Here is a 19,707-nt window from a genome sequence, read left to right as displayed (position 1 = left end):
AAAAACCATTTTTATCGTCAGTAATGAAAAATTTACTTATTTACATTAGCGAACAGTATCTTACCCAAGGTAAAGTCTGTGTCCAAATAGTACGGCACGGTTTGGTTGGACATTTTCCACGCTAGCCGCACACAATCGCTGATATAGTGAATCAGTGGAATGCAGGCCTCAAGGCAAGGATATTCATGTAACGTTGACAGAACCTATAATGAATGATGAAATATGCTTCAGTTCCGTTTCCGTTGCGGCCGCAAAGCCGCAATTACCACAATCCACCTCCTAATCCAAACGGGCACCGCTGTCGATGGGTATTAGCGCTACCGCGATAGCGATCCCCGTAAACTCACCTGATTGGCAACCTGTCGCTCGACGTCACCCATCGGGAACCGGTCCGCGGTATCTTTGAGGTTTTGTCGTACCGCCCGATCCAGGGCAGCCGTCGCGTCGTCGTTCGTGTCCAACACGTGCAGCGTTCGTCGAACCTCGAGCACCTTGCGTTCCTTCAGGCCATGACAGGCGCGAAATGCCAACTGTGGACGTGGTGTGCCCGGATGGTGGTGGTGATAATGCGGTGACGGGTTTGACGAGATCCGAGAAAGGGATGAAAGATAATAACCGTTAATCATTTTCGGAGCTGCGAACTACGGAACTGCGATAAATGATTGCAGTCGTTGTGCAACTGATAAGCATCCCGGTCTGTGTGCGTATATGGGCGATGATGTCAATTTCACCTTTCACGGTGTTTGATGGACAGGTCGGCGATAGCAACGCTCGCTGAGAGGAGTCGATCAACAAGTCTCCGGTGTACCTATAATGGGCGAGCTGTGGTAGATCACCTGCATTGCCACCGGGATAATCTTGTCTAACAAGGTAAATAGCAATTTACTGAAATAAGTGCCCAGCGATTTGGGTGGTTTTTGAACGCCGAGCGTAATTATCGCCTTGTGAGCTTTTGGGATCATAATTTGGTGTAACCTCGGGACTACATCTGAACCCGGGTAAGCATTTATTATGCAGTTGGAACTATTAAATCTACAATTACCCGAGTTGTCGAATTGATAGGTAGAGCAACGAGAGAATTGATTGATAGGGAAACAAGATTCTATAGCACGTGAAACAAATTTTTGATGCAACTTCTGGTGTTGATGAACTTTTTGGGCCTCCTACGCGTGAATCGTCTTCATGACTTGCAGTGGCGCAGTGGAAAGAGTTAAAAAGAGTTAATCGATTTGCATCCCTACTCCTCCGCCAGAAAAGGATATCAATCATATTTATTAAATTATTCATATAAATTCGGTTTATTCTGCACCCCTAAAACCGTGTACCCGGAGGCGGTCTGCGCTCGAGTCTTACTGAGTCTTGCAACGATTGGGGTATTTTCAATGCTTTTGCAGTTTACCCAGGATTTTCGTTTGGCTTGTCTTAGTTCTCTGTTATATTCGGTTAGAACACTTCTCTATTGAGACCAATCCGAAGTAATTTTAGCTCTGTTGAACAGTTTCCGCACTGTTTTGCGAAGCCACTCGAGCTTTTTGTTCCACCAAGGAACGTTTCTTGTCGGAAAGACTCTTCTTACTGGGCAATTACTGTTACAACAAAAAATATCCTTTCGTTTAATTCTTATGGTTTAAATTGGTGAAAATTGGAAGCATTCCCTTTTCCCGTATAATTGTTCTGTCCATTTGTGTACTTTCCCGAACAGAGCTGTTAATAACGGGCAACTTATGCAGCCGCTAGAATAGAAACAACGGAGGGGGATAGCGAGAAGAGAATATTTGCGAAGTAAACTCCACCCTTGCATGGTAAGTAAGCTGTCGCTAGCGTATAAGTATTGCATCTCCTCTGAGGAAAATTCTCAGAATTTTTCTGTGCCCGAAACAATAAAGGTAGCTTATTCTGCTCATTCTGTGTTTTATGTTTCCACTCGAGCTGTGATCAGCCATTAGTGCTTGGCTTTGTGTTGCTTGTTTTCGTTACGCGAAACTTAGAACTTGTTCATTTCCTGTACATGTGAATAGAGCACCTTCGATAGTTTTAGTTGCCATTAGTATTTGCTCTCATGCGCATCGGCTCTGTTCTATTGCAACAAACTCCTAGCTTTGTTGACGGTTTCAACCGAAAGACGAGAAACGATTTTTCATAAACGGTCATTCTCGCGTCATATTCATTTTCATTCGAATGGACTATATGCCAGCATCATTTTCATATGTGAAAGGATGATCGATGCTTTCAGTTGATGTTTTGTATGTTTTCATTTCTCCAAACTGAATTGTCCCGAACCGTTATCCAAAAAAAGTGGAATTGAAAGAGCCATATGACCTACGATCACTGATTAGGCCTGCTGGCTCACTGCACATCCTTTCACATCCTCATTTTCATTAGCTTCAGTCAATACGGTTCGTGCTCCAACGAAAAATTTGAATATAAGACACATTCATTCGATAGAAGAATCTTTCATTTTCATTTGACGATTTGATAACTTCGCTTAAGTGTGAAGAATAAAAAAATTGAACTTGAAACGAAACGAGACTGTACGAAGGTGAAGTGGTAGTCTTTTTATCCAACGTGAGAAGAGAGTAGCACTATATTCAGCCTGCATGAGTTTGCATGAAATTGAAGGCGATATGCTCATAAAGGGTGTGTCACATCAAATTGCATCACGGAAAAAACGCTGTAGAAATTCACCCAGTAGACCGATCCTTTTGAAAATTTTAGACAGTAAAATAAAAACTATTAAACAACTTTTGGCATTTTCTTTTTATTCATACTTCGAGCCCAAGCCCGTATGCTCGCACCTTCCTCTTTAACCCGTCCATAAGGTTCTGTACAACGTCAGGTTGTAGTTTTTTCGAACAGAAATCCATTTTCTCTTGAAGTCCGCCTCCGATAAGCATTTATTATGCAGTTGGAACTATTAAATCTACAATTACCCGAGTTGTCGAATTGATAGGTAGAGCAACGAGAGAATTGATTGATAGGGAAACAAGATTCTATAGCACGTGAAACAAATTTTTGATGCAACTTCTGGTGTTGATGAACTTTTTGGGCCTCCTACGCGTGAATCGTCTTCATGACTTGCAGTGGCGCAGTGGAAAGAGTTAAAAAGAGTTAATCGATTTGCATCCCTACTCCTCCGCCGGAAAAGGATATCAATCATATTTATTAAATTATTCATATAAATTCGGTTTATTCTGCACCCCTAAAACCGTGTACCCGGAGGCGGTCTGCGCTCGAGTCTTACTGAGTCTTGCAACGATTGGGGTACTTTCAATGCTTTTGCAGTTTACCCAGGATTTTCGTTTGGCTTGTCTTAGTTCTCTGTTATATTCGGTTAGAACACTTCTCTATTGAGACCAATCCGAAGTAATTTTAGCTCTGTTGAACAGTTTCCGCACTGTTTTGCGAAGCCACTCGAGCTTTTTGTTCCACCAAGGAACGTTTCTTGTCGGAAAGACTCTTCTTACTGGGCAATTACTGTTACAACAAAAAATATCCTTTCGTTTAATTCTTATGGTTTAAATTGGTGAAAATTGGAAGCATTCCCTTTTCCCGTATAATTGTTCTGTCCATTTGTGTACTTTCCCGAACAGAGCTGTTAATAACGGGCAACTTATGCAGCCGCTAGAATAGAAACAACGGAGGGGGATAGCGAGAAGAGAATATTTGCGAAGTAAACTCCACCCTTGCATGGTAAGTAAGCTGTCGCTAGCGTATAAGTATTGCATCTCCTCTGAGGAAAATTCTCAGAATTTTTCTGTGCCCGAAACAATAAAGGTAGTTTATTCTGCTCATTCTGTGTTTTATGTTTCCACTCGAGCTGTGATCAGCCATTAGTGCTTGGCTTTGTGTTGCTTGTTTTCGTTACGCGAAACTTAGAACTTGTTCATTTCCTGTACATGTGAATAGAGCACCTTCGATAGTTTTAGTTGCCATTAGTATTTGCTCTCATGCGCATCGGCTCTGTTCTATTGCAACAAACTCCTAGCTTTGTTGACGGTTTCAACCGAAAGACGAGAAACGATTTTTCATAAACGGTCATTCTCGCGTCATATTCATTTTCATTCGAATGGACTATATGCCAGCATCATTTCCATATGTGAAAGGATGATCGATGCTTTCAGTTGATGTTTTGTATGTTTTCATTTCTCCAAACTGAATTGTCCCGAACCGTTATCCAAAAAAAGTGGAATTGAAAGAGCCATATGACCTACGATCACTGATTAGGCCTGCTGGCTCACTGCACATCCTTTCACATTCTCATTTTCATTAGCTTCAGTCAATACGGTTCGTGCTCCAACGAAAAATTTGAATATAAGACACATTCATTCGATAGAAGAATCTTTCATTTTCATTTGACGATTTGATAACTTCGCTTAAGTGTGAAGAATAAAAAAATTGAACTTGAAACGAAATGAGACTGTACGAAGGTGAAGTGGTAGTCTTTTTATCCAACGTGAGAAGAGAGTAGCACTATATTCAGCCTGCATGAGTTTGCATGAAATTGAAGGCGATATGCTCATAAAGGGTGTGTCACATCAAATTGCATCACGGAAAAAACGCTGTAGAAATTCACCCAGTAGACCGATCCTTTTGAAAATTTTAGACAGTAAAATAAAAACTATTAAACAACTTTTGGCATTTTCTTTTTATTCATACTTCGAGCCCAAGCCCGTATGCTCGCACCTTCCTCTTTAACCCGTCCATAAGGTTCTGTACAACGTCAGGTTGTAGTTTTTTCGAACAGAAATCCATTTTCTCTTGAAGTCCGCCTCCGATTTGACAACTTTTGGGTTCTTCCGGAGGGCCTGCTTCATAATCGCCCAATATTTCTCTATTGGGCGAAGCTCCGGCGCGTTGGGCGGGTTCATTTCCTTTGGCACGAAGGTGACCCCGTTGGCTTCGTACCACTCCAACACGTCCTTTGAATAGTGGCACGAAGCGAGATCCGGCCAGAAGATGGTCGGGCCCTCGTGCTGCTTCAATAGTGGTAGTAAGCGCTTCTGTAGGCACTCCTTAAGGTAAACCTGCCCGTTTACCGTGCCGGTCATCACGAAGGGGGCGCTCCGCTTTCCGCAAGAGCAGATCGCTTGCCACACCATGTATTTTTTGGCAAACTTGGATAGTTTCTGCTTGCGAATCACCTCCGGAACGCTGAATTTCTCCTCTGCGGAGAAGAACAACAGGCCCTGCAGCTGGCGAAAGTCCGCTTTGACGTAGGTTTCGTCGTCCATTACCAGACAATGCGGCTTCATCAGCATTTCGGTGTACAGCTTCCGGGCTCGCGTCTTCCCCACCATGTTTTGCCTTTCGTCGCGGTTAGGAGCCTTCTTGTATGTACGCAGGCCCTCCCACTGCTTGGTCCGCTGGACGAATGAACTTGACAAATTCAGCTTATTGGCGACATCCCGGACCGAACTTCTCGGATCACGTCTAAACTGCTTAACTACGCGCTTGTGATCTTTTTCACTGACGGAGCATCCATTTTTGCCGTTCTTCACCTTCCGGTCGATGGTTAGGTTCTCGAAGTATCGTTTTAGTATTCTGCTGACCGTGGATTGGACGATTCCCAGCATCTTACCGATGTCCCGATGTGACAACTCCGGATTCTCGAAATGAGTGCGTAGGATTAATTCACGACGCTCTTTTTCGTTCGACGACATTTTTCCAAATTTACTAAAAATTGACAGTGAAGCATGGCCAACGTGATCTATACACTCTTATCTGATTATAAGCGAAAGCTGAAGATATAATTCCTAAAAATTAAATTTCTACAGCGTTTTTTCCGTGATGCAATTTGATGTGACACACCCTTTAATTCATGTCCATACTCCTTTCCCTTTCCTATACAACGGTTTCCTTAGCACCCAATGAGATCAGTTAACTACAACAGCTACAAGAACTTCCTAAGAGAGCACTCATGGCCATAGGATACTCAATATACATCACCTGGCTATAAAGTTATTACAACCCTATACAAACAATGTTCCAGACAACGTGGCAACGAAGGAGAAAATGCTACTTTTTATCTATATAATATTTTTGTAGTCATAGATTCCCTTGACTCAGGCTTATATTTATGTAGATCTAAACTATTTAGACTATTTAAAAATGAATAATGATGACTCCTTGTCTTCTTCTGCATAATTGAATAAACAGGCGAAAATGGTAGTAATGGCTTTAATGGTATTTTTGTGTACATTTTTGAACAGAATGTGGTTCTGGATTTCTCCACGTTATCTCATCTAACCGTTTGAAGGATACAAGTTCATACAGGAAACGGTTTTTTTCAGGGCTTCCATTTGATGAATCAAAAGGGATTTTGAACAATGAAAAACTCAATTAAAATGCAATTACATCTTAAAAAATTTGCGGATCATGTCGTTTATTTATATTTTACAGATCATGCCATTCATCTCTATATCTTGATCATGATCAGCGAATTTTTAAATATGTATCTAAAAGGACATTGCATCTAATTAACTTAAGTTTCTCAATCACTGACACGGTTTGGAAACGTTCTTCATATGAACGTTTCTCGGAAACGGTCTACAACACGAGAATATTTTGTTTCAGTCCATTGTGGTATACTGTTATTCACTCTATACGGAAGATTGTTCGACTGATGAACGATGTTGATGATGAGGTTGAATTAAAGAGGCTTTAAACTTTTCAGTTCATGCGTCTCTAATGATGAACGATGTTTGAATCTGAGTAACTTTTCATACATATACAGAGGTCCCTTAAATATACCTGACTTCAGGTACAATCTAGGCATAACGTAAACAAGTTATTTGTTTTTGTACCCATAACGTCCGGTTGAATCAATAAGGTTTATTCCTGTTGTTGGGCTTTCAATTCTACTTTGAAAACTGTTCGTGTTTTGATTGTGCAACACGAATAATATATTAAAAGTTTATATCATAAACTTTTTTTCATAAAAAATTGTTTTTAATATCGCAACGTTTTGTATTAACCCACATGTCTTCAAATATAAAAATGTCTTCAAATGTCAAATGTAAAAACATAAACGTGGCCGAGTGTCACATTATCATGCCGGGTGTTCGGGTTCGATTCCCGTTCTGGACGGGGGATTTTTCGTCAAAGAAATTTCTTCCGACTTGCACTGTGGTCACGCGTGTTCTAGAGCTGACGCAAATTATTACATACGTTCAGACGAAAAAAGTATTAAAAGGGCCTATTCACTATAAAAAACGACGATAAATTGATTTTTTTTAATATCTCGAGAATGGCTGTGTTTAGAAGGAGATTGATAATGAGCTGTTTTGTTTTAAATCACATAAGGATCCACAATTTTTGGCTAAAAATGATTGTTAAAATACAAAAATTCGAAGTTTCGAAATTCATATAAATTCGATGTTCCAACAAAGTTCGCCAAAAATAGTTATACCATCTTGAACTAATCTTTTAAACTTTCTACATGACTTCTTTTTTAAATGAAAAAAAATGAAAAATACATATTTTAGATATTGCGAATTAATTTTTTTTGTAAATAAAAAAAGGGTACTACTTTTTTCTCAGTGTACCCTTTCTATGACACTATTTCGGTACGACTCATAGTTTTTTAGTTTTTATCTATCAAAGATTTCTCTTACCAAAATCGATAGGCCCTTTTCAAAAGTTACGCTTGGGTCAAAAAAAATCCGAATGCTGTGAAAAACTCATATTTCCTCCAACCCAAACGGAATACAAGCTTTCAATCGAATAAAAAATACTCATGTTTTGTCATTTGTCGATGTCATTTGAAATTGCTCAGACGGTACTCCCAGCTTAATAACGCTCGAAATCAGTTTGAGCGTTGCGCGCCACGCATGACTTGAACCTAATCGAAAATACTAAGCTGACCCTAAAAACCGCAATGACTTACCACGACAATGGAGAACAGTATCTTCGCCTTGAGTTGGTGCGCGTGCTTGAGCTGGGGCAAACTGTTGAGGGAATCCAGGGTGTCGATGCGGTTCTTGCTGTACATCGCATTGTATTGCCGCACAAACTCGGAACTGGACCGTGACCGATTGCGCGACGACGACGACGGGGAGACACACAGTGGGTCAGTTTGTGTTTTCGGTGAGGGCAGAGTTTGGTTCGTCACAGATAGCAACAGAAAAAAACAGGAGGATGGTATAGAGAAGAAGAACAAATGTGCAACGGTGCATTAGTCGATTGTGGTTCCCTAGGTGGGTAATTTCAGGCTGTGGGAGGGTAAAAGAAAGCGCAAACATAATTTTCGCAATACTTAGTTTCGTCTGAGTCTGAGTCCGAATGGTAACCGTCACTTCCGCTGCCACATCCGTTGCTTGTTGGACTGCTGGGGGCGGACAGTGGTCCCATCAGTCCCAGGACCGCTTCACAACCACGAGAGAAGTTCATCAGCAGGCCGGCTGCAGGTCTACGAATGAATAAACGAAACCAAAATAAACGAACAATATTAATAACTTTCTAGGAAATGTTTTTAGTACATATACAGCTTACTGAGGGTTGTATTTTCTAGTGAAATCGTTTTTTGTTTGACGTAGGACTACGCCTTTCAGAAATTGTGCTAATTCAAAAAACAGGTCACGTTTGAATGACGTAAATAACTATTTTTGGTTCCGGCGATTTGTATACCAATCGAATCGAAAATTCTCTAAGATACTGTACATTAGTTTGTAAATGCTGAATGGTCTGAAAATTAGAAGCATTCCCATTTTCCCATATTTTTGTTCTATTCACTTGTGTGTTCATCTATCCGTACCGTCAATAAAAAGCAACTTATGCAGCCGCGATAATATAAACAACGAAGGGAAATAACGAGAAGGGAATATTCGCGGATAAACCGCAAAGTTTAAAACCACATAAAAACAAATAAGAGGAAGAAGAGGGCAAATTTTCAATCTCTCTGTATATTCAAAGCAGCGAAGATCCCTTGTTATATGCCGCACAAAGAATAATGGAGAATAATCAAGCTAAGCCATCGACAGCTCTCCAAGAAAATTAAATTTGTGCTGGAATATTCTATATGATTTGGTTTCGCGTGCCAGTTAGGATTGGGCGATCTTGGATCGGTTTTCAGAAGATCGATCTTTTCCATTTCGATTTACGATTTTTTTGGATTGATTCTTTGTACCCGAAAAAATTGTAAAGATCGAACTTTTTCTTCCGATCTTTTCGATCTTAGAGTTTTTTTTCAATGTACATTGATTTTAATCTCAACACCTGACAAATTTTATGAACATAATGTCAACATTTGGATAGCTTTCGAGGATGTCAAATTAGTGATAGTGAATAGTATAGAGCTATCCATGATCGATATTTAGATATTTAGAGGTTTTTTTCTCTCCGATTTGTCGGATTGATTTTTCCTACTCCAAATAAAATTGCGAAAATCGATCTTTTCTTTGCTATTTTCCCAATCTTTTTGACCGTAGAAACTTTTTTGTAAATTTGTTTTTTTTGTGAACATTGGTTCTCACCAAAATCCACAAATTTCATAAACATTGGATCCTTTGCAAGGTTGTCAAATTAGTGGTCGTAAATTCAGGAGAAGCAGTTTTGTAAGTTTGGTAAGTTTTCATTCATATTTTTTGTTTTAAAAGTGCATTTGTTACACCTGGAAATCTATTAAAATTTTCACTTCACATTGATAGACAGGGTTGTCAATAATATTTTTCAAATAAAAACTGGAAGAAAACTGGATAAAACGGTTTTATTATAAAAAGATCGATCTTCATTTACCTAAACTGATCTCTATCCATTCCAATGCTTAAGAAATAGGATTTTACATCTAAGCTTCGTATAGTTTTTATATGTAGTTCATAAAATGGCGATATAAACTCCTAATTAATCAAGTTATTCGAGTAGTTCAAAATGATGTTTCTCACCACTCGAACATTACTGTAAAACAATATTTGATAACAGGGGGGTCTCCGCATTGGTTGCACGTTCGCTTAGTAAGCGATCGATAGGGAGTTCGAAAACTCAGGGCCCTCATTGACCACACATAGTTTTTTTGAACCTATATTGCAAACTATCAATTTTTAAAATTTTCGAACTGCTCCCACGATGTTTGTCCAAATCCTTTGATCTCAAAATAACGTTCATCGTATCGTTGCTGAGCCGATTTCAACGCTTATTCTTGTTCTAATTATATTCAGAAAAAATCGCTTGACAGTTGCCGAGGAGTGAGGCATAGTGAGAACGTTACAAACAAGGCATCGAAGCGCCTTCAATTCATTTTAGGTATCCAATTTTTGTCCACCAACCCTGCACATGCTAGTTTTCTGAAATTGTGATTTCCTTACAAAATAATTTTATCTTTAGGCTACAAAATTAATTTTTCACATCTTGTACATTCCCATTCTAGAATCCTGGAAACGCTTCTAACACAACGTTAAAGCTAGTCAAATGAGAAATTTTTCTGGGATTTAACATTGCCATAGACTTGAGCGTCGAATCATCAAAATCGAATCTTTTTCTCATTTGTTTGATCAGCTCCACGAAAAAACTGCGACAAATATCCTTTGAAATGATCTGCCTTTTGCTGACCATTGTTCGGATAATTTCTTCTTAATTTTTTCTGCTGCTATTCCAACCCAACATTTTTGTCGCTTTTCAAATCATCTTCGTATTCAATAGCATTGGACATTGAAACAACGTAAGATTCATCGCAGATATTAGTGAGAATGATCAAATAAAAATCATTCAGCTCTTCATGTAGCCTCGAGAATTCTTTTTTTTCAGCCTGGAACAAACGATTTAATCTGTTGATCTAGGACAAAACATACGTCGCACTGTCCGACGCGGATCCTTTCAGACGATCCTTGTAAGGAATTTCGTCCTTATGAAACTGATCATACATCGCATTGTAAATGCTTTTCTGATCAGCATCATCAAGCGATAATGCGGCGTAAAAGTCGTCATGTACCTCAATGCTGCTTTGTTCAAATGTAATAAATTTCACAAATGGAAAAAATCTGCCCAATCTGTACCTTTTGACTAAAATCTGTACTCTGTACCGAACAGAATCAGTACCAAAAATAACGGAAAAATCTGTACCATTCCAGATAAATCTGTACGTGTGGCAACACTGCATACAACTGCTCTGCAAGACACATCGGGCTGCTGTTCTATTAATAACTCAACAATGATCATATAAACTGTCTCCGCTGTCCGGTGGTTTAACTGGATAATGGAAGAACAGAAAGAATACTCTTACGCGTAAATGGCTACTGTGTAAATGTACCATATGCAATAGCATAGAAGGAATACTCTTACGCCAAAAAATGGCAATTGTGTAATGTGCTTATTATAGATATGACATGTACACGATTAAAATTCGGCACTGTTGCAGGTAAAATGCTAATGAGCCTAAAGTAAACAAATGGGATGAAAAAAAACCTCTCGGACCTCTAGAAAATACGCTTTTATTTGGATTAAATTTGAAAAATTTCATATTTATTGCTTCATGCCCAGGAAATCACTGATAGAAGATCATCGCAAAACTTGCGACAATTGCATTCCGATACTAAAATGAGCACATTCAATACCAAAACAACCCTACTCAAGGGTTTCTTTGGTATTGAAATTGTCAAATTTTATTATTGAAAAGCTATTTTTCTCCAATAATGTGGTCTTATTGTTTAGTATTTTACATATAATATCGGGTTTGTCCAAACAAAATTTTGGTATCAAGATCAAATGTGGTGCCCTTAAATAGTTCCTCCTGCTCGAAAAAATATTTTTGGAGAAATATACATAGCACGCATACTTGCAAAACAAGCACTATAGTGCATATGCGTTTTATGCAAAGTGTAGATTGTCTCTTTTTATTAAGAACTATGCGCCAAATAGCAGAGTTTAGATCATGCGTATTATTTAGAACTGGAAACGTTTGAGTGACCATTTGGATTTTTTACTCATTTCAATCAAAGACAATGGAGCAGATAGAGATGTTCTTCTCAAGTTTAGAATGATTTGAAGGACCTATAATAATCCTATCCTATAATAATCTGATACTTAAACTCAATGCCAACATAGCAATAGGTTTCTATGAACCATTTTTGGTAAGATTTCTTCCTATGAACATTGCACCAGTCGTGGTCGACATGGTAGATCAATTAGCTTGAACTTCAGAATGTTTTGAAGGACCTAGAAAATCGGATATTTATATATATATACCCGAATTTACTCATATTAATTCAGAAACCAGAATAATTTATCTTTCTTTGTAGAGTAATATATACACAAATCTGAAGAAGTAGGATTGGACTTTGGAGTTTTTGAGCAGCATCTGAAGAAGTCAAATATATCTACATCGGTGTTGAAGTAGTAGAAACAGCAGCTGAAATAGGTGAGTGCAGAAAAATTAAGCTATCTACGGAATCAAACGTTTGATTAAAAATATTCACTAAAAAATTTAATAAAAACATACCCGATTATTTAATTTTGAATTAGATAATTCCACTAAAACCTTTATGTACCCTAAGCATATGGCTCTATGCTATGATACATACTGATACTAAATGATAATAAAGCTAAGATAATTTTTTTCAAAAATAGAACAATTTTTCAAAAATTGGACTGATACAGATTTTCTGAGAACAAACTAAGATGAAAAGATTTGTTTAGATCAAAAACACAGATTTTCTTGTGACAACCCTGTGAGGAATAATATTTATACATTGTGAGTATGTTTACATAAAATGAGTAAAGCTGAAGCACACATATAAAAAAACTGGATTAAACTGGAATATAATAAAAAATCTTAATATTTAGAATCTAACTGTATTACTGAATCGAGAAAAAAACTGGAAGAATTCAGCTTAAACTGGAATATCGGCAACCCTGGTGACAGAACACAAAGCTCAATGCCGTCAGCGCGAATTGAAGGAATCTAAAATAACCTGTCAGAAGTGCCTATCACGACCAAACTTTTTTAGAACTTAACTATCTGTCATTATCAAAAACTACTAAAAATCCATAAAAACACGTAAAAATAATTTTAATAGAGGGCCTAACTGATAATGCTTAACTTTTTAGATAAACCATTTTGATACAAAAGGATCTAATTTCAATTGGATCAAATAAAAAGGTAGGTCCTTTAATTGAACGCATCCGTTTAATATTTTCTGTATACAGAGTCTTTCAGATTAAACGCTCACGCAAAAAAAATCGAATAGCTCCTTATAAAAATTATTTTTCGCTCCGTCGTTGGTAACACTGCGATCTCCCCACTTCGGGTCGATAATATTCGGCTACTCGTTCAGTTAAAGTTCATTCATTATGATCTATTAGGTAAGATCATGCAGTTTTTGACGTAGAACTACGTCTTCCATTAAGGGTGCCAAATCAGAAAACAGGTCTCGTTTTTATGAAATAAAGTTAACGTTAATAACAATTTTTGTCGCGAACGGATTTTGGTGATTTACATACTAAACGAATCGGAAATTCAGTAAGATTTGTTTAATATGCTATACATTAGATTCCCCTGGTTTGTAGATGGTTAAAATTCATGAAAACTTTAAGCGTTTTCATTTTCCCATACATTTGTTCTGTCCATTTGTGTGCTTTCCCGAACAGAGCTGTCAATAACGAGCAACTTATCGACGACCAACGGAGGGGGAATCGTAGGATTTAAAGTCTCCGTGAGCAAAGGAAAAGGTAGAAGAATGAAGGGGAATACTTGCCAAGAGTATAAACAGTGGAACTCGCTGAGGCAAACTTTTATTCGGCATCGGACTGTTGAGCAATCCCGTTCACTTTGCTTTTGCTGCGCTTCGATCTAAGATTGGACCCCACCAATGGTAATCCAACTTGGATATCGTCGTTTGGTTTTTTTTTGTTCGTTTTTCGCGTTATTCGTATCGTGTGTTTTTCTTTCCTCGTCATAAATTGGACGCTTCGCGTAGTGTGTGATGAGCAAGAAGAAGAGGAAGGCAGGTTCGAGCCTTGCAAAAAACGAACGCATTGTAAACGCCGTTACCCAGACAGCAACTAAAATCAAGCTCCCCCGCTGGTGGTGAAGGCGGTCGCTCTTGACAAACTCATCAGCGAATTCGCATCGATGGGCGTTACAGCAGAGAACAAGCTGTGTGGCATAATTCAGTCTTTTTCCAAGCTGGTAACATTGTTTGTTTTCCGTCATCATAAGGGCTTCGTTGGTGCATCATGAGAATGCATCAATGCATTAAACTAACGTTTTGGTGAAGCAGGCGGGGAATACCAAGCATCTTGAATGTCTTATTGGAATGTTATAACTGTTTGGGTTCGCGTGCCAATCGCAAAACTGCCTTCAACTAGGATTGCATTTGCGCTAATATTGATCATAATGAAGCATTGCTACGGTTTTCGAGGTTGTTATCAACAAAAAAGAGTTTATTTCGCTTGAAATAAACTCTTTTGTAGTAAAAAAAGTCGTACTGGAATTTTTTTCAACTTTTTTCGAGGTCAGTAATATTAACATAAGCGTTTCTTTTGAGAATAGCGCAAAATGATGAGAGTTTCAAGCCACCAATGTATGGCGACTTATATAAAATAACAGTGTAGTTCTACGTCAACAATGCGGTCGTATCTTGAACACAACCTCCTATAATTTTTTGAATAAAATAAATAGTGTATTTGATGAAAAATTCAAATTTGCTATTTTTTCTTTGTAATTCTATGTAAACAAAATTTTTTTTTGCTTCACTAGAAATTTGTTTAAATTTTTGCACAACCAAGGGTGCAATTAAATGAGCTTACAAGGCAGTGTCAAACAGTGTTCTTGGGGTTGACGGCAACTATATTTTCATCAAATTTTTCAACTGTTTCAATAGTTTATTTTTTATCAAAGGTAAATATGTATTTTTCCTCATATAAGGGTTATATTCTCTGAGGTTTGAGTCGATTACTTGTCTAGTTTTTACGGTCTTATAAAGGGCTAAGCAAAATGAATCACCATTAGCCAGCCCCACAGCCTGCATTTACCCCAAGAATGTAATACTCTGTGTCCGATGGAATTGGAAAAGAATTCTGTATTATGAGTTTCTACCAGTCGATGAATTCCCACAAGTACTGCTCGTAACTGGACAAATTGAAGGGAACAATCCAGGACGAACCTTCAAAATTAGTCAATATGATAGACATAGCGTTCCGTCAGAACAACACCAAAGCTCATGTTTCTTTGACAATACGACAAATTATTTTGTAGTTTTGCTGGGATATTGCATCTATGGATTGTCGTAGGTTCAGGTTTTTATTACCACTCTTCCTGATATTTGAATATAATAGCTGGCAACCCTGGTTGACAGGGTAGAATCAAATACAGTAGAACCCCAATAATCCGTGGAATGGAGTGGCAAGGTCATCGCATATAGCGTAAATTGCGGATAATACAGTAAAAAACTAAAAATGAGAAAACAAACGAAAAGATGTTTCAGTATGAAAACTATGTTTCATCAATACAGAGATTATTGAACTATCCATCTGTAAAGACGTATACACCAGTGATCAAATGGATTTAAAGAAATATATCAATAAAAAATGGGAGGGTTATATATATATATATATATATATATGATATATCCGCAAAGTTGACGTGGGACTACCATAGCTCGGCAATAATTTATTCGTATTGATTAAATTTTTGAGTGGATGAAACAATTTCCGCATTCAATTGAATCCAATATATTTGTTTTGTGAGTAAAAAGATTGTATAACACCATGTAAGGTCAATTCATGCATTGTGATAGATTATATTCTTCGTTACAAGTAAATTTAATGCCAGTCCTTTTACGTTTGGTATGATGACATCTTGGTTTTGAAGTCTGTGTTAGGCGAACACATTTCAGTCGGAACAAAATTGCCCCCGATTTGCATGTATTTGCAATGCCGATTTCCCCATACACCTTGGTTTAGAAGTCTGTATTAGGTAAACACATTTCAGTCGGAACAAAAATACCCCGATCTGCGTGAATTTTCAATGCTAATTTCCTCAGACACCTTGGTTCTGAAGGCTGTGTCGACACATTTCAGTCGGAACAAAAATGCCCCGTATTCGCACTGCCAATTTCCCCACGCTCCTTGGATTTGAAGTCCGTGTTAGGGAAACACATTTCACTTGGAACAAAAATACCCTCGACTTTCATGTATTTGCAATGCCGATTTCACCAAGGCTGCTTGGTTTAGATGGCTGTGTTGGGGAAACCGTAAATCGGGCCAATCAAAACGATCTAGTTAGGGCGTTTAGATAACGCCTCACATTTTACAGTTATTCAATTGTTTATCTAATGAAAAACGACATTTTAATCATCGCGATAGATGCGAAGAAATATTCCCTATCAATTGATGCAAATATCTTTCCGATCCAGTACGAAATGTTCGAGTTATAAGCATTCGGAATCTTTCATTTTTTCATGCATCTTCTGTGTTTAGGTTTTCATTTTACCCCCCATATACTCGAGTTAGACGTAGTCCCACGTCAAAACAAGACAGTTTCATGTCTATCTCGTTGAGTGAAGAGGACTTCAAATCGAACATTTATGAGCAACAAACCGACAAAAAACAAACGTATAGGGAAAATCAGGATAAAACCGACGACCTATGGATTTCTACATATTTCCAAGACCTCTCATGTTTCTTCCACTTCAAATCCATGAATCATTCTACAGTATCTGTTGATCATTTTTTGAGTAGAACTCGAATTTTGGCAGAACCCATTTTTCTAGGTTTTTAGGTACAATAAATGGGAGTGCGGGATAGATCGACACTCTGTCGGGGTAAAACCGACGCCTTCAATGAAACGAATGAAAACTTGTTATAATAATTTCTAAGTATTAAGAGGCTGTCTATATACACTAGTGAGCCAATGAAAATTGTGTCTCTAATTTCAAAAAGTTACCTCATAAAAAATGTTCACCACCTCGAAAAAACACCCTATGCCGAATTTCAGCTCAATCGGACTTAAGGGAGAGTGGCGCAAAGCGGTCAAAGTTTGAGTTTTTTGAAAATCGAAAAATCACCCAAGGGGGGAGTAAAGGAAATCGGGGTTTTTGAAAAAAAAATGTCTGGTGCCAATCGTCTTAAAATTGCTTAAAATTTTTTGTCAAAAATTGGCATTCTGGGACTTTTTGACGTAGGACTACGTCTTTCATTTCTATACCGGGGTGTAAAACCAAAGTTTCGAGAACGAAAGCGTTACGCTGGAGACCGAGATTTTGAGCGTTAATAGCTCTTAAACAACTGAACGAAATGGTATGATAAACACTTCATTTGAAAGATAAAATGTCTACGCGTCATATACTTGTTACTTTTTCATCCAAAAACTTGTTTCAATAGTCTTAAAATTGCTTTCAAAACAGGCTATTGAAATCACCAATCGGTATATAAGCGAGCGCCGCTCGTAAACCCACTCAGTTATGATTGAACAGTGATTGGAGCATGTTGTCGCTGTTGTTGTGAAGCTAATTTCGTTTATCATGAAAGCGCTGATGAACGGTGTCACCAAGAGCCTGTTTGTGAACCTAAGGCCAAAAGGGAATCCATCAGGAGGAGAGTGATGCCACGGTTCCGCTTGAAACATCGGAGCAGCTGCCACACACACACACACATACACGCGCGGAATTCTCGTTGCTATCATCGTTGCTGAAAAATAATCTGCCAGTTCCCCTGGGAATTGAAAAATACATTCATGCGAAAGAGTTTATTTTAATGTTTTCTATCCATATAACACTGTAACCAAATACATTTGGTTTTGTTATTTTTCAATCAATCGCAATTAACAGGAAAGCTTCTGAATATTTTTTTCCCCATCAGTGGAAATTTTCGTATCCAATATTGGATGCATAACATGAAAAACGGAAAATGTTTCACATCGCGAAAATCAAGTCATTTTCGAGCGATTATTTGCTTTCTACTCATATAATGCTGCGACCAAATACATTTCGTTTTTGATTTTTTCAATCAAGTGCGATCAACGTAAGACCACGTCTTTCGGCAATTTATTAGAGGTGCAATGAATCTTTAGGAATTCCCGCTCTACGCGCACTGACAAACAATGTTTACTCAACAATTTCTCAAACTAGAAATGGGTGTTGTGAGAAAGGATTAGCGAACGCGAAAACGACAAACGGGAGAAAGATACGTTTGGAGGTTGAAGGAAATTGGCAGAAAACTTCTTCATTCTATCATTCAAATAATGTGATTAATACCACATCGTTTTGCCAGAAAGAGATTATTAATGTTCAAAGGAGGAATCGAGTCCTCCGAGAAAATTACCCAGCGCAAATTAGAGTCGACTATCGATTGCGGCATTCGTACACAAATAATTTCATAATGTAGTTTCACCAAAGTGATTTCTTCGGATATATTCACTACATCATGTCATGTATTTCATATTCTTCATTAAGAAATCCATATCCATGGCACCTATCGGTAACGAATTATTATCGAAACCACGATTTTCGCTAAATGCTCCTTTCAGTTCGGCCTGTAAAAAACTTTTCTGTACTCTAATCCATCAAATTTGGAGCCCTGAAAAGGACCGTTGATTATATGCTAAGCTAATATAGCACGCTCTCCTCGGATACGATGGGCCAGCTGGATGTCCTTGGGCATGATGTGACGCGTTTTGCATGGATAGCACACAAATTGGTATCTTCGAATAAGCCTCCTGCAGCGTCATAGCCGCGGAACTTTGGAAGCGCAAGTCGGTTTTGAAGTCCTGAGCAATTCCACGATCCAAACGCTGCAAAGGTAGCTGCGGATCAGCAATTCGGTCGACTTCTGATAGCGATGAATTTCACGCAAAGTTCCCGGTCGATAGCGATGTGGCTTCTCTACCTATCCTGCTACTGGTGCGCTTATCCGAGCTGACTTCGTGTGCCTTACCACCGAATGACTAACGAGCTGTCTGCGAAAGACTAACGAGCTCGAGTCCTCACGGTGCGAGAGTAGAGTAAGAAATGAACGAAAGCAAAGGAAGCGTCATTTTATAAACCATAAAAGTATAGAATCTAAATCCCACCCTTATTATATTCGTGAGTATAGAGTAAGCTTATATAATAAAGAGGGTGGGGTTTACATTCGATTCTTTTATGTTTTATAAAATGACACTTCCCTTGCTTTCGTTCATTTCTTACTCTACTCTCGCACCGTGAGGACTCGTTTCATCGGGACTAAGCAGACAGCTCGTTAGTCCTTCGGTGGTAAGGCACCACGAAAGCAGCTCGGATAAGCCGCACCAGCCGCAGGAAGCGTGAAGAAGCCACATCGCTATCGACCGGGAACTTCGCATGAAATTCGTCGCTATCAGAAGTCGACCGAATTGCTGATCCGCAAGCTACCTTTGCAGCATTTGGTTCGTGGAATTGCTCAGGACTTCAAAACCGACTTGCGCTTCCAAAGTTCCGCGGTTATGACGCTGCAGGAGGCTTATTCGAAGATACAAATTTGTGTGCTATCCATGCAAAACGCGTCACTTCATGCCCAAGGACATTCAGCTGGCCCGTCGAATCCAAGGAGAGGGTGCTATATTAGCTTAGCATATAATCAACGGCCCTTTTCAGGGCTCCAAATTTGATGGATTAGAGTTCAGAAAAGTTTTTTGCAGGCCAAACTGAAACGAAAATTTTCGTTTGGATGCCATACAGCATCGAGAAAATTCCGGAAAGATCTAATCATTGCTGAAAAATAATCTGCCAGTTCCCTGGGAATTGAAGAATACATCCATGCGAA

At 38.6% G+C, this 19,707-nt stretch overlaps 1 protein-coding gene across 2 annotated transcripts in view; it reads right to left on the bottom strand.

Annotated features, from left to right (window-relative positions):
- The window catches only part of LOC129762526 (uncharacterized), a 77,700-nt gene that overhangs the window by 395 nt on the left and 57,598 nt on the right, over window positions 1-19,707 (bottom strand). For both annotated transcript variants that reach the window (XM_055760913.1, XM_055760914.1), the window contains exons 4-7: window positions 8,255-8,407; window positions 7,886-8,018; window positions 348-530; window positions 65-203 (exon numbers count right to left, since the gene is read on the bottom strand). In XM_055760913.1, coding sequence (XP_055616888.1) covers window positions 65-203; window positions 348-530; window positions 7,886-8,018; window positions 8,255-8,407 — 608 coding nt within the window. The remainder of the gene's footprint in view (window positions 1-64; window positions 204-347; window positions 531-7,885; window positions 8,019-8,254; window positions 8,408-19,707) is intronic.

The sequence above is a fragment of the Toxorhynchites rutilus genome, chromosome 1 (assembly GCF_029784135.1).
Source record: "Toxorhynchites rutilus septentrionalis strain SRP chromosome 1, ASM2978413v1, whole genome shotgun sequence".
NCBI lineage: Eukaryota > Metazoa > Arthropoda > Insecta > Diptera > Culicidae > Toxorhynchites > Toxorhynchites rutilus.
The sequence above is the reverse complement of the archived record's forward strand: the minus strand, read 5'-3'. Positions and strand labels throughout refer to the sequence as shown.